This window comes from Tursiops truncatus, chromosome 1 (genome assembly GCF_011762595.2).
Source record: "Tursiops truncatus isolate mTurTru1 chromosome 1, mTurTru1.mat.Y, whole genome shotgun sequence".
NCBI lineage: Eukaryota > Metazoa > Chordata > Mammalia > Artiodactyla > Delphinidae > Tursiops > Tursiops truncatus.
Genome location: NC_047034.1, coordinates 161,608,095 through 161,636,033, shown reverse-complemented (window position 1 = coordinate 161,636,033; position 27,939 = coordinate 161,608,095). Strand labels below are relative to the sequence as shown.

General features: G+C 43.5%; 2 protein-coding genes across 14 annotated transcripts in view; both read left to right on the top strand.

Moving 5' to 3' along the window:
* The window catches only part of RCC1 (regulator of chromosome condensation 1), a 31,471-nt gene extending 29,385 nt beyond the window's left edge, over positions 1 to 2,086 (top strand). For all 12 annotated transcript variants that reach the window (XM_019938312.3, XM_019938308.3, XM_019938315.3 and 9 more), the window contains one exon: positions 18 to 2,086. In XM_019938312.3, coding sequence (XP_019793871.2) covers positions 18 to 193 — 176 coding nt within the window. In that variant the 3' untranslated portion in view covers positions 194 to 2,086. The remainder of the gene's footprint in view (positions 1 to 17) is intronic.
* Positions 2,087 to 5,160: 3,074 nt separating this feature from the next.
* On the top strand, positions 5,161 to 27,655 carry TRNAU1AP (tRNA selenocysteine 1 associated protein 1). Of its 2 annotated transcripts, XM_004321260.4 has the most exons (9): positions 5,161 to 5,313; positions 5,845 to 5,942; positions 10,666 to 10,765; positions 11,370 to 11,422; positions 13,492 to 13,623; positions 14,951 to 15,070; positions 19,116 to 19,278; positions 19,499 to 19,532; positions 27,368 to 27,655. In XM_004321260.4, exons 1-9 carry the CDS (start codon positions 5,287 to 5,289, stop codon positions 27,502 to 27,504), a joined length of 864 nt encoding a protein of 287 aa, XP_004321308.1. In that variant the 5' UTR covers positions 5,161 to 5,286; the 3' UTR covers positions 27,505 to 27,655. The 2 variants fall into 2 exon arrangements, with proteins under 2 accessions (XP_004321308.1, XP_019793861.1); XM_019938302.3 differs by lacking the exon at positions 13,492 to 13,623.
* Positions 27,656 to 27,939: the final 284 nt, after the last annotated feature.

Genomic DNA, 27,939 nt, shown 5'->3' with positions numbered 1-27,939 from the left:
ATTTCTGTCCTTTGTAGGTCGTGTTTTTGCCTGGGGCATGGGCACCAACTACCAGCTGGGCACAGGACAGGAAGAGGATGTCTGGAGCCCCGTGGAGATGACAGGCAAACAGTTGGAGAACCGTGTGGTCTTATCTGTGTCCAGCGGGGGCCAGCACACAGTCTTACTAGTCAAGGACAAGGAACAGAGTTGATGAAGCGTCTGAGGGCCTGGTTTCCGGCCCCCCCACCTCCCTCCTGGAACAAGGAAGCCATGATGTCTACATATTCCAGCAGGCCTCTTCTAGCTCCAAGTACTCTGTCATCTCCTGCCTTTTTCCCATCAGCAGAACAGAATGCTTCTCTTTTTTTTCCCTCCTTTCCCGGAATCATCCTGGGACCTACAGGATGAGGGTGGGATAGATGGAAGAGGGGAGGGGGGTTTAATCAGAAGGAACATTGCTGACCCCACAGCTATGTGGTTAGACCTTTCCCCCTCATCCCTATTTCCCATGGTCCTGGCTGACCCTGGTTTTGCCTATCAAAAACCAAAACTTCCTCTCCTGCGTGTTTGGTGCCCATACTCTGAGAAGTCGGGGCTCTGCCAAGCCCTGCTCTAGTCACGTGCCACTCTTCCTGTCCTTCACAACCCACAGACAGACAAATGGTACCGTCCTGAGACCCAGCTGTCATGGACCTACGCCTGGGGAAACTGGAGAAGGGGCAGGGCTACCCAGCCATGGGCAACCCCAAGCCAAATATTTGGCCCTGAACAGGTGCCCATGGGGCAAAAAGAAAAACAGTGATCCTCCGCTTGATCAAGAAAAAAGCCAGTCAGCCTTTCTCCCAGAAGCACAAAGCATTCTGCCCTTCAGGCCTTGTCTGCCCACCCATCCAACCTGCCTCACCTGCAAGCCAAGGGCCTGAAATCCAGAAAGGAAGCTATGCCTGCAGGGCGGGACCTCGGGGAGAGGGGAAGGAGGGCTTTATAAGCAAACTTACAGCAATATTGAGAGTGAAGGGAGGGCAGGGAAGAGGCTTGGAGGGGCAGAGACTGGTCCCCAGAAAGGGAAGCAGTAGCTTGTACAGAGGCTGAAAAAATAGAAGAGAATATTGATTTTTTTTTAAATGTAAAGTATTTTGGAGGGGAGAGTGAAATCTTTTAACACTTTGAATAAATTTAGAGTTTTATAAAACAGGCCACTTGTTTTCTACATGCTCCCTGCTTTTTTAAGGGAGCACCTGCTGTGTTGGGATGGGCAGAATAACCCCATGCCTGTAGCCCTGGTGAAGACTAGGGCTTCAGTGATGTCAAGAGGTCCTGGTGTGTGCCAGTCAGCTGGGTTTTTTATTTTGTTTTTTTTTTTTTTTTGTATGGAACAGTGGCTGTTCTAGACAAATAAAAAAAAGTTGATTGATTTTTGTTAGGTATTTATGTTTCAGGAATCACTGGATTTTTAAAAAAATTATACTGTATATTGTGTGAGACATGGGATGGATCTTTTAATATCCTAATCCCAAACCAAGATTTTTGAGTACAGTACATCTCTAGAAATACTTATGCTAAGTTTAATGATGTACTGTATCATTTCAAAAGCTAGTATAACTAATTAAACATGATTAACTGCACAGTAACAACTTAATGCATAATGATGTAGATTTTCACAGGCATTTGAGCAACCAAATCATATAGAGCTGACCTGTCCAGTATGGTGGTCAGTACCTACATGTGGCTGTTTACATTTAATTTAAATTTGTAAAAATGTAAAATGGACTTCCTCGGCTGCACTAGCCACATTTCAAGTCCTCAGTAGTCAGAAGTGTCTAGCGCCTATGGTTCTGGGCTATGCAAATACAGAAATTTATAGAACATTTCCATAACTGCAGAAAGTTACAGTGAACAGTGCTGATATAGGAGGTTTGTATATTAGAGCAGGAAAGTTTTACTAGCACCAGGAGGATTCTTCCATATCAGTGACTCTTGGAAAAATGAATATGATGTAAAATAACTTAAAATGTATTCTGTGATTGTTTTTTTTCCTTGAACTTTTAGTTTTGATGCATGTACTATCCTGATTAGAAATTGACTTCTTAGAAGGGAAAAATCACACTTTTGATTTTAGTATTTTCTTTGTGAAGAAGCACCTGTGTGTCTGCTCTTCCCACGCCCACTCCGCCCAAAAAAGTCCAGTTGGATTAGATTTACTGAAGTTTTCCCTTTTGACAATATAGCAGGTTGAAAGTGCCCTATCCTTAATAACAGCTCTTGTGGATTGGGACTTAAAGGGGCCAGGCGTTGTGCCCGAGCACTTTGCATACAATAATAGCTCATTTGATCGCCTTGTGAAGTGGGAATTGCTGTCCCTCAGGAAAAAGTCCCTGAGAGTTCAAGTGTCTAGCTTGAGGCCAAGCTACCAAGTGGCACATTTAAATCAGCCTCCACCCGAGCCCAGAACCTCAGTTTCTTTTCCTTGTATTGAACATAAGAGTTATAAAGCTCTCTGTAGGTGCTTTACATATGTTAGAACAGTTTCAGGCACATAGCAAAGGCCCCACAAGCCTCTGCTGTTATGACCGTTGAACATTTTAAAGTTCCCTGTAGTTAATAATTGCCTTGTTTTTCACATGCTTAATTTTTTGGCGTAAGTATCATTTATTCGGTGTTCATATCGCTATCAGAAGTGTAAATCCCCTTTTCTGTGTTCAAACACATCAGGTATTCTCAATTTTACCTTTTCTCCCATCCTCCTCCAACCTGAATTGGTTACCCCAAAACAAATGTAATCACCCCATATGGCTCAGCTATAAATAATATTTGCAAAGTCGTAATAATGTAAACGTTAAGTGTTTTGACAAATTATAGTCAGAAGATGGAGAAGTGTGTATGTATGGGGGCAGTCCCTAAAATATCTGGGGCTTCCCTGGTGGCGCAGTGGTTGAGAATCCGCCTGCTAATGCAGGGGACACGGGTTCAAGCCCTCGTCCGGGAAGATCCCACATGCCGCGGAGCAACTAGGCCCGTGCGCCACAACTACTGAGCCTGCGCGTCTGGAGCCTGTGCTCCGCAACGAGAGGCCGCGATAGTGAGAGGCCCGCGCACCACAATTAAGAGTGGCCCCCGCTTGCCACAACTAGAGGAAGCCCTTGCACAGAAATGAAGACGCAACACACCAAAAATAATTAATAAACTCCTACCCACAACATCTTCTTAAAAATAAATAAATAAATAAAATATCTGAAACTACAAATGAATAGAAAGTATACTATTTAGGGCTTCCCTGGTGGTGCAGTGGTTGAGAGTCCGCCTGCCGATGCAGGGGACACGGGTTCGTGCCCCGGTCCGGGAAGATCCCACGTGCCGCGGAGCGGCTGGGCCCGTGAGCCATGGCCGCTGAGCCTGCGCGTCTGGAGCCTGTGCTCTGCAGCGGGAGAGGCCACAGCAGTGAGAGGCCCGCATACCGAAAAAGAAAAAGAAAGTATACTATTTAGAAATACACAGACTTTAGGGAAAAGATTTGGAAGTGGTTGCCTCAAGGGACTGGAAGTTGGGAATAGGGATAGATGGGGTAAGGGACAACTGTTTATCGTTTGACATAAATTCAAAATTTTTTTTTCAGTGCCTACCATATCCCAGACATGGTTGTGGGAATTTGATTAGAAAGCGTGAACAAGGAATCCTGTCTGATAAAGCTTACATTCTAAATTAAAAATAAACATTTAAAAATCTTCCATAAGTAAAATAATTTTTTTTTTTTTGTGGTACGCGGGCCTCTCACTGCTGTGGCCTCTCCCGTTGCGGAGCACAGGCTCCGGACACGCAGGCTCAGTGGCTATGGCTCACGGGCCCAGCCGCTCCGCGGCATGTGGGATCCTCCCAGACCGAAGCACGAACCCGTGTCCCCTGCATCGGCAAGCGGACTCTCAACCACTGCACCACCAGGGAAGCCCAGTAAAATAAATTTTAAAAATGGTAAGCAAAGAGCACAGCACAGGGGCTGGCAAATAGTACTAAATAAAAGAGTTACCAGTTACAATTTGAAGGCCTCCAACTGCCATGTTGGAGAACTTACTGGAAGCCAGGCATTAGGGCAAGTGTTTTTCCCTACTTCTCATTTTATCCTCACAACAAACATGGTATGAGGTAAGCACTGTTATTATCCACGTTAGTCTCAGAGTTTAAATAACCTGCCAAAATAATTAGTGAGAGGGGACTGGGATTTGGGCTCCGTTTGTTCAAATCTATAGCCAAAGCACCCAACCATTACACTACTATGGCAGTGAATAGGATAAAGCTGGAATTTGGCAACTTGTGGTTGGATCCAAGACTTTAGACTCATGAGTGCCTGACTTTGGGGCCCAACATCCCAAGTTTGGGGTGTATAAGCTGGTAAGGAAGGGCCGAGGTGGCCTATACCAACCCAGAGGGAGCCCCAGAAATGGATCCTCAGGCACTTGCGATGACCTTCACTGTGGGAGATGACAATTACCACCTACAGAAGCTTCACATTCTGAGAAATGGGTATCAAACTGAGGCTAAAGCCTGGGACACTCCCAGATTAGGAGTCGAATTGTCAGGATTATCCGTGTTTACTTGAGTGCCTTCTATATCAGGTCACTGTTCTGGGACAGGTTAGAACTGGCAGTTTGGATTAGTGTAGGGGATGTGGACGCAAGAAAGTGACAAGACTTGGGGATTGATTTGACTGGTTGAGAAGACAGGGTTACCCCAATTTACACTCACTTTAACTCTACCCTCCCCGCACCCCGGGGCTATACACGGGAATGGTGAAAGAATCCCATTGCAGCGTCAACAGAAATGTCTTGCAAACTGGGAAATGCGGGGTGAAGGGGTGGCTGGGGCGGGCCAGTCGGTAATTTGCCTGACGTCACACAGAGTTAGTGGGACTGAATCGTCCAGGTTCCCAAAGGGGATCTTTCACTTGTTAAAAAAAAATGTGCTTATACTTGCAATTTTTTACAACGAGCGTAAAATTACTTCTGTAATTTTATATGTACGTGTGTGTTTAAATAAAATCAGAAAGAAACCCGAGAAAGCCCCTCACCCGCGCCACTCACCATCCAACGCCAGGCAGTGTCTGCCCCGCCCCATCCTGCAGGCTCCAGTCTTGAGACCCGCCCACAGGGATCCCGCAAGACCCCGAGCGGCACGTGGGCGCGGCCCTGGGCGCCGAGTTGCGGAGCGTGCGCAGAAGGCGTCGGAGGCGCATGCTCTGTGGAGGTTCCGGCTCGGCGGCCCGGCGTCCGCGCTAGCCTCTGTGGCCAGCGAAGTCCTGGCGGGGCCTCGGGCATGGCGGCAAGCCTGTGGATGGGCGACGTGAGTGAGGGCGGCCGCCCGGGTCTGCGGAGCAGGAATCTTAGTGTCACGAGGGAGAAAGGGACTGAGGAGGAGGGTCCTCGGATCCCAAAAGGGTGGAAGTGAATGGGCGGGGGAGTTCTCTTAGGTGACTCCAAAGCGGGTCCCAGCATCTAGGTGAAGGGGCTGATTTGGAGTGGGAGGGGCCCTGGCGCCCCGCCTGGGTTCACGCCAGGGAAAGAGGGTGGGTCTTTGGGCGGATAGAATGAGAGGAATCCCAAGGATTGAAGAGCGCCCGTGGTTGTAGGACTGGAGGGATGGGGTTCCTAAATCCAAAGGGGAGACTTCCTCAAAGGAGTAAATTTGAAGGGAAGGAAGGCAGGGGACTGGGAACGCAGGCTTCAGATCACACCGCAGACGGAAGCTTCTTCACCCCACCCCACTCCCGCCAGCAGCGTGCAGCAAACCCCGGGCAGAGGGGGAGGGGCTCCGGATGCGGGAATGAGGAGCCTGGATGCTGGCCTGAGCCGCTCTGCTCTTGTGTTTACGCAGCTGGAACCCTACATGGATGAGAACTTCATCTCCAGAGCCTTTGCCACCATGGGGGAGACCGTGATGAGCGTCAAAATTATCCGAAACCGCCTCACTGGGTACGTTCTCTCCTTCCGTCTCAGCCTCAGGTCTCCTCAGTAGATCGCGCTGCAAGTGTCATTCAGGAGAAGGTAAACATCGCAAGAGTCGGGGCTTCTCACCCCTAATAATGTTATTGTAATGATATAAGCATTTGGGGGCTTGTTAAGAGGACGTATAGCGTATTGCTGACTCGAGCCAAACTGGTTTTGAAAGCTCTGTCTGCTGTGTGACCTTGATCAAGTTATTTAACCTCTTCCTCTTCACCTTGCCTATAAAAATGGAGATAATAAAAGCACTCACCTCATAGAGTTCTGGTGAGGATTAAGTGCCACTAATTCACATTCAGCGTTTAGAACGATGTTTGGCATATGGTATATGCTTGGTAAATATAAACAGATTATGATCTGCTAGGTAATAAGCACTTTAAAATCACAAAAACCTCTGAGCTAAGTACTGTTATTAGAGAACCTTAACAACTGTCTTAAAGTTACACAGCTTTTAAATGAGAAGCCAGGACTGTAACTCAGCTCTGTTCTCAAAGCTCATGAGTGCCCTTAACTCTTATGTGAATAAGATGCTACCTATGTGCTGCTGTTCTAGATTCCCTGGATACATGGCTGAAACTAGCCAGACGTAGTCCCTCCTCTCATGGAGTTTACTACATGCTAATGGGGGAATGAGGTAATAAATAAGTATACAAAACGAAATGCAGAGAATACTTTCAGATAGAAGTGCTCTATTGCCTCCAGTTTCTTCTTTCTCTCTTAGGAGCTTAGGTTTCCTTAGGGTTCTAGTTAGAAATAACAGGATTCCTTTATCAATTTGACAGTGTTTATTGAGCATCTACTCTGTGCCAAGTACTAAAGCAGCTTGCTAAAATGTCAAATAGTTGAAAAATACAGGTGAGAGATACGAAATGTGACCAGGTTTTTGGCTGTTTGGTGAACAGGTACTTTGTGTATTCAGAACCCCGGTACCCAGGGACGGATTTTCTGACTGGTAGAGCATGCTGGCCTAAATGTTTTTCTTCTTGTCCCTGCAGACAGAAAACCCCGATAATCAGCTACTGGCATGAAAATACATTCTGTGATACTTTATTCTTTTTGAAACAGTGATATAGGTTCTCACATTTTAATCTTTATTAAGAATTGGAATTATCCTTTCATACCATTGATTACTAAACTCTAGCTGATTTTTTATGGTGGCATTTACAGACACATTACATGTGCATTCTGTGTCATATGACAAAGACTTTGAAGTGGCGTATAAGAATACTGTAAAATAAATAAACGTAAATTAAAAACCAGGAACTGAGAAAATACGGGAAAATATAAGACCCAGGAAAAAATAATATGCAGCAGAGCATAGTGCTTAAGAATATAGTGATTGGGGACTTCCCTGGTGGCGCAGTGGATAAGAATCCGCCTGCCAATGCAGGGGACGTGGGTTGGATCCCTGGTCTGGGAAGATCCCACATGGCGCGGAGCAGCTAAGCTTGTGCACCACAACTACTGAGCCCGCATGCCTAGAGCCCGTGTTCCGCAACAAGACAAGCCCCGGCTTGATGCAACTAGAGAAAGCCGGTGTGCAACAACGAAGACCCAATGCAGCCAAGAATAAATAAAATTAAAGCTTAAATAAAAAAGGAAGGATATAGTGATTGGTTGCAAAACAGTGTGAATGTACTTAATACCACAGAACTGTATACTTAAAAGTGGTTAAAATGGTACATTTTATGTTTTGTGTACTCAACAACAATTTTTAAAATTCAACAAAGAAAAAAAAGAATGCAGTCATATGTGGAGCAGCCACTTCTCTCATCGCTGGTGGGACTATAAAATGGTATGACCCCTGGGGACAAGTGTCTGGCAGTTTTCTTTTTTCTTTTTTTTTTTTTTGACCATGCCGCACGGCTTGCAGGATCTTAGTTCCCCAACCGGGGATTGAACCTGGGCCCTGTCAGCGAAAACATCGAGTCCTAACCACTGGACCACCAGGGAATTCCCTGGCAGTTTCTTAAATACACCTACCACCATATGGCACAACAAGTCTAGTCCTAGGTATTTTTTATATATATATATATATATATATATATATATATATATATATATATATATATTTAAAACATCTATTTATTTATTTGGCTGTCTTAGTTGCCATGTGTGAGATCTTCATCGTGGCATGTGGGCTCTTTTTTTTTTTTCTTTCATTTCCCTGACCAGGGATTGAACTTGGGCCCCCTGCGTTGGGAGTGGGGAATCTTAACCACTGGCCCACTGGGGAAGTCCCTAGTCCTAGGTGTTTACCCAAGAGAAATGAAAACATGCATCTACCAGAAAAAGGACTTGAAAAAGGATGTGCGTGGCACATTGGACAGTGGCCCCAAACTGCAGTCCAAGTATCCATGAATAGGTAAATAGATAAATAAATACTGGTATATTCATACAATAAAATACCACTTAGCAATAAAAAGGGACAGACTACTAATATAGTGACAACATGAATGAATCTTAAACACATTATGCTAAATTAAAGAAGCCTTACTGCATTTACATAAAGTTCTAAAATATACAAAATTAATCTGGTGGAAAGAACTCAGCATCTTGAAGAATTTGTGCATTTCATTGCATGTAAATTTAACCTTAAAAGGAAAAAACTAAATCATTGAACTCTAGTTAATAATAAGCATGTTAAAGTAATTGAGGGAAGTATACCAATATCTGCAACTTACTTCGAAATATATCAGAAAATAAGGACGATAAATGGGTAGGGGCATGGATGGATGGATAGTTATGTGATAAAGTAAGTATAATAAAGTGTTCATTGTAGGTGGTGGGTATATATATATATGGTGTTTGCTATGCAATTCTTTCAATTTTTATATTTGGAATTCTTCAAAATAAAATGTTCAGACTGTCCTGAATTCAAATCCAGCCTTTGGCACATACCAGCTGTGTGGTTTAAGGCATATTGTATAATCCTAAATCTCAGTCTCCACATCGAAATAGGAGCAATGGTTTCATTCCCTCATAGAGTTATGTGAGGATTAGGTGAGATGGTGCATGTGAAGTGGCTAGCACAGTGCTTGGACCGCAGTGGGTGCTCAGTGATGCTCAGCTCTTACTGTTGGTGGTCTTTATTATATCTGTGAGCCTTAAAATTCTAGCACACACAAGACAGAAGGCACAGAGTTGGCCCACCATTCCTCTAAGCGTCAACATTTATGGAGCTCATAGACTGTGTTCTGAGATCCTTGGGCTCAGGTACTGCCCTTGCCCATACCTTTTGGCTTGGTGTCCGGAAGGTTATTTGAACTGAGTATCATAGTTCCAGAGAAGTCTGGTTTATTTCACTGGTGATAGCTTTAAGGAGGCAGTTGAGGAAAATTAACTGTTTTCAGTATAAATCTCTTAGGAGGAAGGGATGTCAGAGGATCTAGCCACATCCTCCTACATATGTCTCTTAGTGATGCTTTAAAAAATAGAACACTAGGAATCTCACGGACATCCCCCAATTAGGTAAGGTCCATAGATTTACGTTGTCCAAATAGATTTCAAGTTTCTAAATAGGAACCATGTTCTTCAACTCTGTATCAGCCTGGCCGGTGGTAGGTGATCCAAAAAACCTTTTAAATTATGAAAAGTTTAAAACAAATGTAGAAAGAAGAGTACAATGAACTCTCATACAGCCACCCCCAAATTTCTTTTTCTTTTTTTTGTAAATTTATTTATTTACTTTATTTTTGGCTGCCTTGGGTCTTCCTTGCTGCCGCGGGCTTTCTCTGGTTGTGGCGAGCAGGGGCTACTCTTCGTTGTGGTGCGCGGGCTTCTCATTGCGGTGGCTTCTCTTGTTGCAGAGCACGGGCTGTAGGCGTGCGGGCTTCAGTAGCTGTGGCATGTGGGCTCCATAGTTGTGGTGCATGGGCTTACTCACTCCGTGGCATGTGGGATCTTCCCGGACCAGGGCTCGAACCCATATCCCCTGCACTGGCAGGCAGATTCTTAACCACTGTGCAGGGAAGTCCCTCAACACCTAATTTCAAAAATTGTTAATATGTTGCCATATTTTTCTTATCTACCTGTCTATAAAGATAGATTTAGATAGGTAGATTTTTTTTTTTGCTGAACCATATGAAAGTAAATTACAGGCATTATGACATTTCACTGCTAAATATTTGAATATACATTGCCAATAACTGGACATTCTGTTACATACCAACAATGCTCATATCACATTAACAAAATTAATGATTCCCTAATACCACATAATGGTCAGTCTACATTTAAATTTTTAGGATTGTCCCCAGAATACCTTTTATAGCTTTTTTTTTGTTTTTTTTTTTGCTTTTTTTTTAATGAATTAGGATCCAGTCAGAGATCAGATCCTGTATTGCATTTAGTTCTTTTGTCTCTTTTTAATGTAGAAAAGCCCACTTCTTTCTTTTCTCAGAGCACTGACTTTTTAAAGACGTAGGATTGCCTTACATAAGGTTCTACATTCTGGATTCTGGTCCTGCATTCTGGATTTGTTTGTTTCCTTGTGGTGGTGTTTTACTTGTTCTGTTCCTAATATTTCCTATAAACTGGACATTAGATCTAAAGGTTTGATTGGATTGCATAGTAAACATTAATAGTATGGGCTCTGATTAGAAAAGGATTTTTTCCTCCCTTCAGGCCCAGACTCAGTCTCTCATCTGGGTATCACATCTTTAACCATTCTCTTTTTCTGTTTTCTTTCCAGGATCCCAGCTGGCTACTGCTTTGTAGAATTCGCAGATTTGGCCACAGCTGAGAAGTGTTTGCATAAAATCAACGGGAAACCCCTTCCAGGAGCCACACCTGTAAGGACACTGAGATAATGATGATGTCACCATTTTTATCGTTATTGATAACTCATTTATTGAATCCCAACTGTATATTTTATTTAATCCTGTAACAACCCTAAACAGTAGGCGTTGTTATCTTTGACAGACCAGGAAACTGAATCACAGGGAAACGGAATAACTTACCCAAGGCAACACAGGTAGTAAGTAGCAGAGCCAGGATGCAAACTGAAGATTGGTTGCCTCTAAAATCCATTCCCTTTTCACTCTGCACTGCTGCCTCCATAACGGAAGACTTGAAACTCTAGACCTCTTGCTTGAGAAAGCAGAACAGGCTGGCAGCAGTGAGGACACTTTTCAAGAGAGTTACATTCTGCTCTTCCCACAGTTACTTAGCTTACAGCTGCACCACGCTGGCACACCTGGGCTCATAGAACCATGGAGCTGGCAGTGCTCTTAGCGGTCATCCGTGCAACCCCCTCCTTTTATACAGGAGAAAAAGCTGAGGCTTAGAGAGGGGGAGATATTTTGGCCAAGGTAATTTATTTCAGTTTTTTTCAAATATTGTTTGACTCTTAAAACACCTTTCTCTGTTTTAGTTTGTTTGTTTTTGAATTTCCAGGCAAAACGTTTTAAACTGAACTATGCCACTTATGGGAAACAGCCAGATAACAGGTAAGTACAGAGTAGCCACAAGGTAGCTTCAAGTCCCAGGAAATGTCTAGATAGAGACAAGATGCGTCACTGTGCTGGTCACTCCCAAAGAGGAGAATGGGGAGCTGAGTTTGGCCCTGCTTTGCCTCCCTCCTCAGGTCGACCCCCTCCCATCCCTATTGGTGGACGCTTCCAGTTTGCTTCCAGTCAGGGCCCATGTCTTCTCTATATTTGGTCCCTCCCCTAGTCCCATGACTGCTCACAGTATTGACATTTTATTCAGTAAGAATCAACCTGTTGTAGCAACATAAATTGATTGAGCATTCCAAACTGCTGTCTGAAAGCTTGAAAACAATGTATCAAAAGCTTTAGATAGAGTTGTACCCTTTGAACCTGTAATTCTGCTTTTCAGAGTTTATTCATTGATGTGTGTAAAGGTTAGCCTTGAAAGTGTTCATTGATATCATATGATATCACAGTGGAATCTCAAAAAAGGATACAGATGAACTTATTTACAAAACAGAAGTAGAGCCATAGACTTAGAAAACTAACTTATGATTCCTAGGGGATAAGGGGAGGGAGGGATAAATTGGGAGATTGGGATTGACGTATACACACTACTATTTATAAATAGATAACTAATAAAAACCTACTGTGTAGCACAGGGAACTCTACTCAGTACTCTGTAATGGCCTATATAGGGAAAGAATCTAAAAAAAGAGTGGATATATGTATATGTATAACTGAGTCACTTCACTGTACACCAGAAACTAGCACAACATTGTAAATCAACTATACTCCATTAAAAATTTTAAAAGAAAGTATTCATTGAAGTGTTACATATAATGGGCAAAATTGGGGGAAAACCCAAGTAATCTAATAATAGGGAAGGGGTTTAAATTACAATATGTTCATTATTTGGAATGCTGTGTATCTGTTAATGTACCATAGCAGAATACTCATATGTTAAGACGTTGGTGAGATGCGAAAAGTGAAAAAAATGCTAGAAACAAAACGAGTCGTATCCAATTTTTGTAAATTCAAAAGAAGAAGCCAAAGAAAAAAGACAAAAGTATATATCAAAGTGTTCTTAGTGATTACCCTTGAGTGGTTGGATTATTGGTAATTTTAGTTTTCTTTTTCCTTTTGTGTATTCTGACTTTAACTTGAAATAAAATAATAATGTTTGTTTTTTTTTTTCTTAAAGAATTGTTCTAGAACAGGGGTTGGCAAACTGTGGCCTAATTTTGTTATCACCTGCAAGCTAAAGATGGTTTTTACTTTTTTTTTTTTTTTTTTTTTGGCGGTGCCGTGCGGCTTGTGGGATCCTAGTTCCCCAACCAGGGATTGAACCTGGGCCCTTGGCAGTGAGAGTGTGGAGTCCTAACCACTGGACCGCCAGGGAATTCCCTTTACATATTTACTTATATATGTATGTATGCATGCATACCATGCCATGCCATGCCACGTGGCATGCGGGATCTTAGTTCCCTGACAGGGATCGAACCCATGCCCCTCTGTGGTGGAAGCGTGGAGTCTTAAGCACTGGACCACCAGGGAAGTCCCCTCTTTACATTTTTAAAGGATTGTGAAAACAGACAAAGAAAGAGCAATAGAGACCAGAGGTGTCCCCAAAGAGCCTGAAATATTTACTATATGGCCTTCATAGAAAAAGTTTGCTGACGCCTGTCCTAAAAGTTGAGGCATTTCATGTGAGCACATCTTGAGGAGAGAAGGTTCAGTTCTCATTTTCCCTCTGCCTTTCACCATTTGAATTGAAAATATGCGGTGAATACAGAATCTCTAGTTTTATGTTTTGAGCACCTCTGACGTGTGCCCCTGTCTGCACTCATGTAATGCTTGAAGCCAGACAGGCGTTATACAGTGGGTGAGCGACTTGGGGCGGGGGACTCCTTCCGTAACTCTTCTGCCGGGACTGCCAAATGAAACAGATTAGGACCTGGTCAAGGACCCATCAGATGTGTTGTTGCCTAAGGCGGCCCAGAAAAGATTTACCTAGAATGGGCCAAAAGAGCTCATCAGAACAAAAGTTTTGGTCTTTGTCTCTGAATTTTGTTCTCTCTTCTCAGCCCCGAGTACTCCCTCTTTGTGGGGGACCTGACCCCAGATGTGGATGATGGCATGCTGTATGAATTCTTCGTCAAAGTCTACCCTTCCTGTCGGGGAGGCAAGGTGGTTTTGGACCAGACAGGAGTGTCTAAGTAAGGCCTTCGTTTTATTGATGCCTACCCTGTTGGTTGCAGCATTTATCTCATAGATGGAGGTGTGGTAACGAGGCCCTGTTGCATTGTGGTTAAGAGCACAGGCTCTGGAGCTAAACTGCCTGGTATGAATCCCAGCCTCAGTACTGCCCAGGGATTATGCAGCAGACAAGTTACTGAACCTCTGACCTTGTTTCCTCATCTGTGAAACGGGACTGATTAATAGTTTCTGCATCTCTCGTGGGGTGGTTTAAGGATTGAATGATGTAATATAAATGAATCAATAGGAAATGCTTTATAGGTGTTTCTTCTTTTATTTATTATTGTTACTTTAAAAGTGGAAAGACCTCAGGAAAGGTTTATATGTATATATATTCTTTTTCATATTCTTTTCCATTATGGTTTATTATAGGATATTTATATAGTTTCCTGTGCTGTACAGTAGGACCTTGTTTATCTATTTTATATATAGTAGTTTGTATCTGCTAATCTCAAACTTCCAATTTATCCCTCCCCCACCCTCTTTCACCTTTGGTAACCATAAGTTTGTTTTCTATGTTTGTGAGTCTGTTTCTGTTTTGTAAATAAGCTCATCTGTATCATATTTTAGATTCCACATATAAGTGAGATCATACAATATTTGTCAGGAAAAGTTCTTTCTTGATCTGAGTACTAGTTATGAGCTTGGGCTTTGAATTTGAATCCTGCTTCTACTACGACTTTGGGCAAGCTATTAAACCTCTCTGAACTTTGGTTCTGTCTTCAGGAGGATGTGGATACTCCCTTCATCAAGTTGTTGGACAGTTTAATGAGATAATCCTGGGAAAATGCTCAGCACAGTGCCTGGGAAGTAATAAATGGTCATTAAATGTTAGTTATCATTCATTTACCCCCCAAGTGGAATATGCGTTCAGGAGAGCAGGAACCTCACCTGCTTGTGACTGCTGGGTCCCAGGGCCTCGTGTAATACCGAGCATACTCGGTAAATATTTGCTGAATGACTTCCTATGACTGTTACTACTGCTGCTACTACCATAATGATAATAATAATACTTTCAAGTAGATTGGGAGGTGAGCTACTATTTGGGAAGAAGCCCTATCAGGACAGTATGGAAGAGACTGGTGAACTGAAAGTGGGAATTCTGCAGATCTTGGGATCCTCCAGTGCTTGAATCTCACGTGGCTCTGTGGCACCCCTCTGCTCATGGGGCTCTCAGCCCTGCCCATGTGGTTTGATGGACTCTCTCCCTTCTCAGCCCCTTTTCCATTCTTAGGCTTTACCTCCATCACATTTGTGATCCAAATAGTGTGTGTTTTTCTTCTGCAGGGGCTATGGTTTTGTGAAATTCACAGATGAGCTGGAACAGAAGCGAGCCCTGACAGAGTGCCAGGGAGCAGTTGGACTGGGGTCTAAACCAGTGCGTCTGAGCGTGGCGATCCCTAAAGCGTGAGTTCTGCGCTGGCGTGGGGGCCAGGGAGGGCTTCTGGACTGATCCCCACCCACACACGCCTCGTCTGTTGTTGATAATCAGGGCGTCCACGTGCTGAATGGGAGGCTGCCAGGAGATTCAGTTCAGGCCACAAATAATGAGTGCCTGATATTTGCCAGGCTGGGTGCTAGAGATGAGCTAGCATAACCCTGCCCCTCCAGAAGCTCGTAGCTGGGGAGAGAGCTATGACTGGGGGAGGCAGATGCATTCAGACGTCGCTGGTAGCAATGCTGGAAGAGCAGTTTGGGTCTGCAAACTTAATGTCCCTGCTCTTTGCCCAGTAGTGCTGCTGTTAAAAATTTATCCATACAGTTAATAAGAATTGAGCAGAAAGAAGAAAGTTACACTTTTTAGCCAATTTTAGCCTTTTTTATATCAATGAAACCTACAGACCTCTTATGAGCGTCCCTTGCTATGGGAGTGGCTAAGAATTCATGATATAGGGAACATGATATAGGGAATTCCCACAAGCTGCGTGGTGCGGCCAAAAAAATTAATGATACAAACACAAGAGTATACGTACATCACTATTGTACCTGTCACTCTGTGCAGAAAACCCTTCTTTCCTTACAACTCCAAGCAGGTTTTTTACTCAGATGTAAGACAGTTTTTCTCTACATATAATCTTCCATCCTTTGGCTCAAGCAATGGTTCTGAACTAGGGGTCATTGGAACAGCTGAAGACAAATTTGGTTATCACAGCTGGGGGAGAGGTGCTGCTGGCATCTAATGAGCACAGGCCAGGGATGCTACTAAACCTCCTGCAGTGCACAGGACAGCCCCTGTGACAGAGAGCAATCTGCCCCCGCCATCCAAATGTCAGTTTTGCCAAGGCTGAGAAACTCCGTGTTAAAAGTAGAAAAGTGGCTGCACTCTTAGGGCAGAACTTCCAAATGGCCATGTTTTTTAAAGCAGCAAAAGATTTGGAGGCTCTTTGCGGTTTAACAATGTTTAATACATGGAAGATCAGCTTGAGTGACTCCCCTCCTTCAAATATTATTTGTTTTGAGCCATATTTTTTAAAATATTTATTTATTTATTTATTGACTGCATCAGGTCTTAGTTGCGGCGCACGGGATCTCTAGTTGTGGCCTGCAGGCTCAGTAGTTGCGGCGTGTGAGCTCTGTATTTATGGCACACAGGCTCAGTAGTTGTGGTGCGTGGGCTTAGTTGCTGTGTGGCATGTGGGATCCTAGTGCCCCAACCAGGGATTGAACTGGCCTCCCCTGCATTGCAAGACCAGTTCTTAACCAGTGGACCACCAGGGAAGTCCCTGAGCTCTATTGTGTATATAAAAGCATTAAAGAAAATATTTAAAAGAAAGGAATGTTCTCATTACTCTAAAATGACTGCTTATAATTTCTCGGTTCCTTTCCAGGCTTCTCCATAAGCTTCTGTGATGTATAAATATAGATATAGATGTAGATGTAAAAACACACACACTACATATATTTGGGTCAATTTACATGTGGTAGATTCATTTCTTTATTCATTAATAAAAAATATTTTATTTATTTATTCATTCATTCATTTGGCTTCATCGAATCTTAGTTGCAGCTCATGGGCTCTTCATTGCAGCACGCAGGCTTCACTCTAGTTGTGGCCCTCAGGCTCCCGAGCATGCGGGCTCAGTAGTTGCAGCACACAGGCTCTAGAGCACGAGGGCTTAGTTGCCTGTGGCATGTGGGATCTTAGTTCCCCGACCAGGGATCAAACCCGTGTCCCCAGCATTGGATGGTGGATCCTTAACCACTGGACCATTGGATGGTGGATCCTTAACCACTGGACCACCAGGGAAGTCCCTCTTTATTCATTTTTAAATTACAATAACAGTGCTCACTCTTTTTCTTCCCCAGTTTACTCATTATACACACTTTGCCATTGAGTTGCACAGTCGTCGTCATTGTAATATTTTTAATAGCTGCAAGATATTGTTTTGATTGTATATTCTGTCTAGCAGTTCCTCTGATGTTCACTATTTTGGTTGTTTCTGCTGTGTCACCATTTATTCAGTCAACCATAATGAGTCCCTACAACTGCAGCCCCACCCTAGACTTTGAAGTTGTAGCTATAAACGAGAGAAACAAAGTCCCTTCTGCAGGGAGCTTATGTTCTGTTACATCTATTTCTTCACTGAACATTGTCAGTATTTGATGCCTGCCTGTGGGGAGTGGTCCTCAAGCACTGGGAATTGAAGGTGATAAGAGTTCCCTTCGAGAGTTAGCCTGTAAGAGCTGAGTGTGGAGAAACAGAAGAGAAGTGTGCAGACGCAGGCCAGAGAGACTGTACCTCCAGTGACCTGAACATGTCAGGAGGGAGGTGGACTCCTTGGACACATGGCCGGGGTGGGGGGTTAGCATGGAGGCGAATGTTAGCAGTTTCCAGCCTGGCAGTGGGCGGGGAGAGGGAATCTGTGCCGTCAAACTTCATCAAGCCACCCCGTCAGGAGGTGATGCTAAGGAAATCAGATATGGTCTGTCTAACTGCTCTGGCTGAGTCCTGCTCACCAGGCAGACATTAAACTCACAAGGAACTTGGGAAGAGCTCATCACACGTGGTTTTTTACGTTTTTGAAAGCAGTGGATCCTTTGCAGGTTTGACATTCTGTCTTTGGTTAGCAGTGGCTGGGATAGCCATGCAATCAGAGAAGAAAGCTTTCTGCTGACCCTAGGCCTCAGCCTTGATTGGTGAATGCAGGAAGTGGGGGACAGGCAAGGGGTCTTGAGTCTGTCAGGGCAGGAGCTGTATGTAGTGGTGTGGTGGTAGGAGTGTGAGCCTTGGAGTTAAATTTGGCTTCATTCCTCTGTGTAGTCTTGGGTAAATCACTTAACTTTTCAGAGGCTCAGTGTTCTCGTCTGTAAAATGGGAATAATAAATAATAGCTGTATCACAGAGCTTTGCAGGACTTAAAATAGGAAACTATGTATGAAAAATAATGGGCATGGGGACTTCTCTGGTGGTCCAATGGTAAAGAATCCCCCTTACAATGCAGGGGACACAGGTTCGATCCCTGGTCAGGGAAATAAGATACCACATGCCACGGGGCAACTAAGCCCGTGCGCCACAACTACTGAGCTCACGTGCAGCAACCAGAGCCCGCGTGCACCAAACTACAGAGTGCACGCACTCTGGAACCTGCGCACCACAACTGCAGAGCCCACGTGCCCTGGAACCTGTGCGCCACAACTAGAGAAGAGAAAACCCACACACCACAACTAGAGAGAAGCCCGCGCACCGCAACGGAAGATCCTGCATGCCTCAGCGAAGATCCTGCGTGCCGCAACTAAGACCCAAAGCAGCCAAAAATAAATAAATCTTTAAAAAAAAAAATAATGGGCACAAATCTCAAGTACCTACTCCACAAACGGTAGCTTTGACTACAGTTACAGGCTACTAAAACGCTTCTCTTATGTTTTTGCAGGGAAAAGGTGATAAGATATTTTGTAATTTAAAATGCTTCTTGGATCATTATAAATCCAGATCCTCCAGGCTATGTTCACCTGAGCCTTTGTGGCTGGCAGAAAAACAGCCCTCTAAGATCTTGAGAAGGGGAAAAGTCAGTACTAACAAGGTTTGACAAGAGAGACAAACCTAACCATTGAAAACTCCCATCTTTTTTTTTTGTTTTTGGCCGTGCTGCATAGCCCACAGGATCCCAGTTCCCCGACCAGGGATCGAACCCAGGCCCTTGGCAGTGAAAGTGTGCAGTCCCAACCACTCGACCACCAGGGAATTCCCGAAAGTTCCTATCGTTAAAGCTGGGCTCTGGGACCAGACTGCGTGGGTTTGAATCTATTATTCGCTGTGTGACTTTGGACAAATGATGTAACCTCTCTGTACCTCAGTTTTCTCATCTGTAAAATAGGAATAATGGTATATTTACTGCATAGCACCATTGTAGGGATTAAATGAGTTAATCTGCGTAAAACACTCAGAACAGTCCCTGATCATATAGTGTTATGGAAATGTTTGCTTATTTGTTTATTTCTTTCTTCTTTTAAGGAGCCGTGTGAAGCCAGTGGAATATAGTCAAATGTACAGTTACAGCTACAACCAGTATTACCAGCAGTACCAGAACTACTATGCCCAGTGGGGCTATGACCAGAACACAGGCAGCTACAGCTACAGTTATCCCCAGTATGGCTATACCCAGAGCACCATGCAGGTAACCGTGATTTGGCCGGTCTGGCCCTCTTGGGTTACATCATCCTGTAGAGACCTGGGTGATTCTCCAGGATGGGATGGGTAAGGATGGGAGCTTGGGCTTCAGAAAAAAACAGAAGGAAAGATGAAGCAGCTTAATTCCTCTTATTAAAAATAAACAATCCTAGTCATGGGCCAGGATTTCACCATGCTTCTCACCCACCTCTCTGGTCTCTTGGCAGACATATGAAGAAGTTGGAGATGATGCATTGGAAGGTAAGAAAGGAGTCCCTTCACTCAGTGCGTAAAATGTGAGTGTCACCCGAGGGGGTAGTGCAGATCTCAAAGCACCCTGGGGAGCAACTGACAGGGGAGGGAGCCCTGACAGGATATAGGTCTGTAGCAAAGACACCATTGCCTTATATTTGTTTCAGTTTGTAAAATTCATTTTTTTCATTTCATGTTTTAATTTTTTCCCATATATCTTTAAATTACATGTTTTTCTCACTCAAGTAATAGTTATTGAAAGTTTGAAAAATACAGTAAAGTATTATGAAGAAACTGAAAATCACCCCTGATTTTTCTACATAGTAATAGCCGTTATTACTTTTTTAAATTAAAAGTTTATTATGATTTTTACTGAATTTAACAGAAGAAAAAGAAAGGAAAACCAGAGGAATTGCTAACCTTCAGACAAATGTTTTTTTCAAATGAGATATTCGTACTTCTTAAAGGAGTCTCTAAAGTTTGCAAAATTATAAAAAACAAGATTTTTTTCAACATGTTTCTGAACAGATGTTAGGTTTAAGGTTTAAAGAAGTAAAATAACAGTTGTCATAAAATCAGACATTGATTTCTAAGTAAATAAAACTTTATGTCAGATAGATTTTAAACTTTGAGTCTTTTTCTAAGTCTGTTTTAAGAATTATTCTTTAAGAGAAGGTCAGGGGCTTCCCTGGTGGCGCAATGGTTAAGAATCCACCTGCCAATGCAGGGGACACGGATTCGAGCCCTAGTCCAGGAATACCCACATGCCACGGAGTAACTAAGCCCGTGCGCCACAACTACTGAGCCTGCGCTCTAGAGCCCGTGAGCCACAACTACTGAAGCCTGCGTGCCACAACTACAGAAGCCTGTGTGCCTAGAGCCCGTGCTCCACAGCAAGAGAAGCCACTGCAGTGAGAAGCCCACGCACTGCAGAGTAGCCCCCGCTCGCCACAACTAGAGAAGGCCTGCGCACAGCAACAAAGACCCAACACAGCCAAAAATAATAAATAAATGAAATAAATAAATTCATTTTAAAAAAAAAAAAGGAAAGAGAAGGTCATAGGAAAAGTGTGATCTGTAAGCAAAATATCCTTTAACGGAAACATCTGCAGGCAAAAAACAAACTTGTCTACTTTGTAGCATTTTTTTTTTCAAATTTAATTTTTATTTTCAAATTGGGAGGTAAGCTTATTTAAATATTAATGGGAAAATTGCTAAGAGGAACAAGAGCGCAATTATGTATTTAGAGGGATTCATACAAATGATTAAACTGTTGACCAGCAGAAGAAACATCTTCTATTGGATAAAGCAAATCTGTTAGTGGGAGGGACAGCTATTATCATATTAATATCTATTGGGAGAAATGCCATATAATTCATTAAAATGTTTTAAAAAACTATACCTATAGGAATATTATATATACTTCATAGCATTTTTTTGTTTTGTTTTGTTTTGTTTTGTTTTGTTTTGTTTTTGTTGTTGTTTTTTTTTTTTTTTTTTTTGTTGTACGCGGGCCTCTCACTGTTGCGGCCTCTCCCGTTGCGGAGCACAGGCTCCGGACGCGCAGGCCCAGCAGCCATGGCTCACGGGCCCAGCCGCTCCGCGGCACGTGGGATCCTCCCGGACCGGGGCACGAACCCGCGTCTCCTGCATCGGCAGGCGGACTCCCAACCACTGCGCCACCAGGGAAGCCCCTTCATAGCATTTTAAAGCACTCTCACTTATGTGCTGTCATCTAATTCTGGCAGCAGTGACCCTAGGGGTGGGCTGAGCAGGACATTGAGCTCCAGTTGGCGGATGGGGAGCTGGCGATCCTCGCTGTCTTCTCAGGGTCACACAGTGAGTTAGAAGCAAGGTTGAACCTGGGGTCCCTGTCTTTCTATCCTCAGTCTCTCACCGTGTCCTGCAGGAAGCATTGCATTGCCTCCTTTTTAAAGAAATTATCCTGATTGTAATAATATTTGTGTATAACGCCTTAGAATTTTTCTATTTCTTTCTCGTCCATTAATAGTATAATAATAGCCAACATATTTTGTGCCAGGCACTGCTGCCTGTCAACACTTTGATGAGTAGGCACTGTTATAAACCCCATTCTACAGAAAAGAAAAACTGAAGCTTAGGTAGTTAATAATAGCTAACAGGTTGTACTATATGCAGGGCATTGTTCTAAGCACTTTACATGTATTAACTCATTTTACCTTCACTACGGCTTTGAGGTAAGTACCACAATTATCTTGATTTTACAGAGGCGAAAACAGGTAGAGAAGTTAAATTACTTGTTCAAGGTCAGCATAGTTGCAAGAGGTGGACTGTCTTGGAACCCCTGCAGTCTTGCCCCAGACTTCATGCTCTTTACCACAGAGTTATAATTTCTCCCTTTTTTTTTTCTTGGCCACCTCGCATGGCTTGCGGGATCTTACTTCCCCCACCAGGTGTTGAACCCGCACCTTTGGCAGTGAAAGCGTGGAGTCCTAACCACTGGACCACCAGGGAATTCCCTAACACCTCCCATTTCAACCTAATAGCCACCCAGTGATGGGACACCGCAGGGACTGTCATCCTTCTTCATCTATCCCTTGGCTCAACAGGCCATCCTCCAGGCCCAGTCTCCAGAGTGAGGAAGGGCGCTTTATTGTACATGTGTCCATAGAGTTCCACACACCCAAATGCCCGCCCTTGGGGATTCTCCGGTGGTCCAGTGGTTAGGACTCGGGGCTTTCACTGCCATGGCCTGGGTTCTGTCCCTGGTCGGGGAACTAAGATCCTGCAAACCATGGCATGGCCAAAAAACCCCAAACAAACAGACAAATGAAAAACAACAAGAAAACAAATGCCTGCCCTTGGTGGATCCCTTTGCTAGTCTGTTCCCATATGCTGATACCTCCACTGAGTGGAGTGACTAGAGTTTCCATATGGAGATGCTGTACGTGCTCAAAGCCTCAACTCATAATTTAGATTAAAATTACAAGAGAGGGCTTCCCTGGTGGCGCAGTGGTTGAGAGTCCGCCTGCCGATGCAGGGGACACGGGTTCGTGCCCTGGGCCGGGAAGTTCCCACATGCCGTGGAGCGGCTGGGCCCGTGAGCCATGGCCGCTGAGCCTGCGCGTCTGGAGCCTGTGCTCCGCAACAGGAGAGGCCACAGCAGTGAGAGGCCCGCGTACCACACACACACACACACAAAATCAATAAAATTACAAGAGAAAGAAATATCCCTCTGGTGGCAGAAACGGACACAGTACTTATGTGAAAAGATTCACCACTGACTGGTTGATTCAGCACTCACTGGTTGATTCTTAAGAGTAGCTGAGGGCTTCCCTGGTGGTGCAGTGGTTGAGAGTCCGCCTGCCGATGCGGGGGACACGGGTTCATGCCCCAGTCCGGGAGGATCCCACATGCCATGGAGCGTCTGGGCCCGTGAGCCATGGCCGCTGAGCCTGTGCGTCCGGAGCCTGTGCTCCGCAACGGGAGAGGCCACAGCAGTGAGAGGCCCGCGTACCACAAAAAAAAAAAAAAAAGAGTAGCCAAGAAAACTGGAAACAATTTACAGAAGGGACTTCCCTGGTGGCACAGTGGTTAAGAATCCGCCTGCCAATGCAGGGGACACGGGTTCGAGCCCTGGTCCGGGAAGATCCCACATGCTGCGGAGCAACTAAGCCCTTGAGCCACAACTGCTGAGCCTGCGTGCCTAGAGCACGTGCTCTGCAACAAGAGAAGCCACGGCAATGAGAAGCCCGCACACCGCAACGATGAGTAGTGTGCGCTCGCCTCAACTAGAGAAAGTCTGCTCGCAGCAATGAAGACTCAATGCAGCCAAAAATAAACAAATATATAAAAAAGGGGAAAAAATATACAAAAGAAGCACAAATGGCCTATAAACCACAAGAAAAAAGAATTTAAACATACATTATTTGTGTCAGTCAAGGTTCTCCAGAGAAACAGAGCCAATAGGATATACGTATTTATAATCTGTAAGGTGGGCCAGCAAGCTGGAAACTCAGGCAGAATTTCTGTATTACTGCCTAGAAGTAGAATTCCTTTGGGAAACCTTGAGTTTAAGGCCTTAAGGCCTTTAATTGATTGGCTAAGGCCCACCCATGTTATTGAGAGTAATCTTTACTTAAAGTCAGTTGATTTGTTGATGTTAACGACATCTACAAAATATCTTCATCTAGACTGGTGTTTCACCAAACTGGGCACCAGTAACCTAACCAAGTTGACACATAAAACGTAACCATCACATTGCTAATACTAGTAATCAAATACAAATTAAAATATACTATCTTTCTGTAAAGAATTCTTATAATGTTCATGTCCATTGAATCAATTTTACCTGAAAGATTTTATCCCAAAATGATATCAGTACAGATAAATACCTATAATAGGGGATTTGTTAAACAAATACAGTAAGGTTTTTGTTTGTTTTAATAAAATTATTTATTTATTTTTGGCTGCATTGGGTCTTAGTTGCTGCGCCCGGGCTTCCTCTAGTTGCAGAGAGAGGGCTACTCTTCATTGCGGTGCGCGGGCTTCTCATTGCAGTGGCTTCTCGTTGTGGAGCACGGGCTCTAGGTGCGCGGGCTTCAGTAGTTGTGGCACACAGGCTTAGTTGCTCCGCGGCATGTGGGATCTTCCTGGACCAGGGCTTGAACCCGTGTCCCCTGCATTGGCAGGTGGATTCTTAACCACTGCACCAACAGGGAAGTCCGGTAAGGTTTTTCTTAAGATTTTTTGTTTGTTTTATTAAATCATGTCTTTCTCTAATAATATTGACATAGGAAAATGTTCTCAATGAAAAAAGTCCTGAAATAGGATATACAGGAAGATCCCAGTTAGGGATTTTTGTTTTTTATTTTGGGGGATATAATTCACATAACATAAAATTCACCCTTTTAAAGTGTAGAATTCAGTAGTTTTTAGAATAGTCACAAAGTCTTGCAGCCATTACCACTAATTCCAGAAGAAACCCTGTGAAACCCCTAGCAGTCACTCTCCAATATCCTTTCCCTGGCAACCACTCATCTACTTTGGATTTACCAATCCTGGACATTTTAAATAAATGGAATCATGTATGATGTGTGGTCCTTTGTGAATGGCTTCTTTCACTTCTTTCACTTAGTGTTTTCAAGATTCATCTATGTTGTAGTATGTCATTCATTTCTTTTTATGGTTGAATAATACTCCATTGTATGGATATCCATTTTGTTGATGGACATTTGGGTTGTTTCCACTTTTGGTATCATGAATAATGCTGCTATGAACATGTGTGTATAAGTTTTTGTGTGGATATAGAAAAGTCTTCAGTACTCTTGGGTATATACCTAGGAGTGCATTGCTGGATCATGTAGTAAACTCTTTTTAACCATTTGAGAAATGGCCAAACTTTTCCAAAAGGGCTTGGAACATTTCCATTCCCAGTAGCGTAAGAGAATTCCAGTTTCCCTGCATCCTCACCAACAGTCGTTATTTTTCATTTTAGCTATCTTAGTGGCTTTGAAGTGGTATCTCATTATGGTTAGAGTTGCACTTCTCTGACGGCTAATGACGTTGAGCATACTTTCGTGTGTTTATCGGCCACGTGTATATCTTTTTTTGAGAAATGTCTATTCAAGTCTTTTGCCCATTTTTAAATTGGGTTGTCTTTTTGTTGAGTTGTAAAAATTCTTTCTATTTTTTTCTAGTAGCTTTTATCTTTGAAGATTGTTTAGGCTGTTTTGGGTGCCTTGCATTTCCATACAGATTTAATGATCAGCTTGTCAATTTCTGCAACAACAAAAAAAGGCAGCTGCGATTTTGATAGGGATCGCATTGAATCTGTAGATCACTTTGGGGAGTATTGCCATCTTAACGATACAGGTCTTCCTCGACTTAATGTTAAGTCAAAAATGCATTTAATACACCTAACCTACCGAACGTCATAGTTTAGCCTAGCTTAAACAGGCTCAGAACACTTAACATTAACCTACAGTTGGGCAAAATCATCTAACACAAACCCCATTTTATGATAAACTGTTGATTTTCTCAATTTATTGAATACTGTAATCCTAGTGAAAAACAACAGTTTCAGTGTATTACTTGTTTACCCTCGTGATCATGTGACTGCTGCTGCCCAGCGTCACAAGAATATTGTACTACATATCGCTAGCCCGGGAAAAGATCAAAATTCAGTTTCTACTGAATGTGTGTCACTTTTTTACCATCGTAAAGTTGAAAAATCGTGAGTTAAACCATCATTAAGTCGAGGACCATCTGTATTTGTCTTCCAGTAAGAGTACGTGGGATTTCTTTATTAAGGTCTTTAATTTCTCCAGTTAATTTTAAAATGTTTTAATGAATGGGTGTGTACATTTTATTTTTTAAATTAATTAATTTATGGCCACACCCTAGGCATGCGGAACTTCCCCAACCAGGGATCGAACCCATGCCCCCTGCTTTGGAAGCACGGAGTCTTAACCACCAGCGAAGGCCTGGGTGTGTGCATTTTTGTTTTTGTTTTTGTTTTTTGCGGTACGCGGGCCTCTCACTGTTGTGGCCTCTCCCGCTGTGGAGCACAGGCTCCGGACGTGCAGGCTCAGCGGCCATGGCTCACGGGCCCAGCCACTCCGCACCATGTGGGATCTTCCTGGACTGGGGCACGAACCCGTGTCCCCTGCATCGGCAGGCGGACTCTCAACCACTGCACCACCAGGGAAGCCCTGGGTGTGTGCATTTTAAACCAACAGTACTGAAAGGAAAATATAAAATGTTATCAGTCATAGTAACTGAGGATTCTTTTAAACTTTTTGAATTGTGAAATATAAGTACATGGAAAAGTAGATAAAACATGTATAGTTTGATATGTAATGATGAAATGCCCATGAAACCTTCATTCAGGTCAAGTGGAAACATTGCCAACATTCCCACAGTCACAACCCCCAACCCCGCTAAGGAAAACTACTTACTGTATTGGGTTTTGTAGGGACAAAACTCTTTATAGTTTTCTCACATAGATATGCATCCCTAAGTAGCAGGGTTTGGTTTTGCTTGTTTTTGAACTTCAGTGCCATTGTACTGTCTGTACTGTCTTGGTTCTTTCATTCAATACTCAGCATTTTATTTGTGAGACTCATCCAAGTTGGATGCAGCTGAGGTTCATCTTCAGTTCCCTCCTAAGGGTAGTTTGTTAGGGGTTTTAAAAAAAAAGAAAACTATTATGTATTTTGTCATGATTTCTAGTGAACAAATGCCACTATTGCAATCAAGAAAGACGAGTTTAAAAATACAGGGCTTGGTGTTTCAGCTCCTGTATTTGACCATAAGCTCTTTCATTAGACATTCATTGTTCTTGATTATTTTGTTGATCACTTTCCAAACCCCAATTGAAAAACAGGACCACACCAGAAAATCCGGTGCATGTGACAGCTAGAGACATGTGTAGTGTTTAATAAATGTGGAGTAACAGCTGCCATTATTTGAGTTCTAATTACATGTGTTACATTCTGAGTACAGGTGACCCTTGATCAGCTCAACAGTTAGGGGCGCCTACCAACCTCACAAGTCAAAAATGCACATGTAACCTAGAGTCAGCCCTCCCTATCCTGTTACTCCACATCTTCAGAGTCAACCAACTGTGGACAGTGTAGTACTGTAGCATTTACTCTTGAAAAAATCCTCATACAAGTGGACCCACGCGGTTCACACTCATGCTGTTCAAGTGTGAACCGTGCATTACCCTGTTTTCATCCTCATACAAAGCCTGCAAGGCAGTGCTGTCAGCCCACGCGAGGAAGGAGGGTACTGAGTCTCTTGTGGCTGCTGAGTGCTTCTCCCCTCTGCGCCCCCTGAACCCATCCTTGCTTCTCTTCCAGACCCCATGCCACAGCTGGATGTGACTGAGGCCAACAAGGAGTTCATGGAGCAGAGCGAGGAGCTGTACGACGCGCTGATGGACTGCCACTGGCAGCCCCTGGACACAGTGTCTTCAGAGATCCCCGCCGTGATGTAGCCAGGACAAGACACAAGCCAGAGTGGGCTTTGTGAGGGAGCTAAGAGACTCCTTTTTTAAAAAAAGATTACTTCAAGAACTTTTACCTTTTTTGAAATTTGTAAGATTTTAGTAATCAACTGTTTCCTGAAATTATGAATACTTCCTGGGATACTGCTGCCTTCATTTGAGCCATTTGAGTTTGAAAATGAAGGGACCAGCTGTTAGGAGAGGGATGAATGAGGTTCCATTTTATCTTTGAACAATAATCATTTATCCAGGTAGGGTTGTCTACACTCCTGGGGATTAAGGATTAACCACCAAAGTTAAGTTCCTAAAACCAACTTCTTAGGTGACAGGCACATTACTCCTTAAGGTTCTCTTGAGGTCAGAGTGCATGGACTGCCTGCAGGAATGGTGCCAAATGGTGGGCAATTATCTGCTTTCAGGTATTCC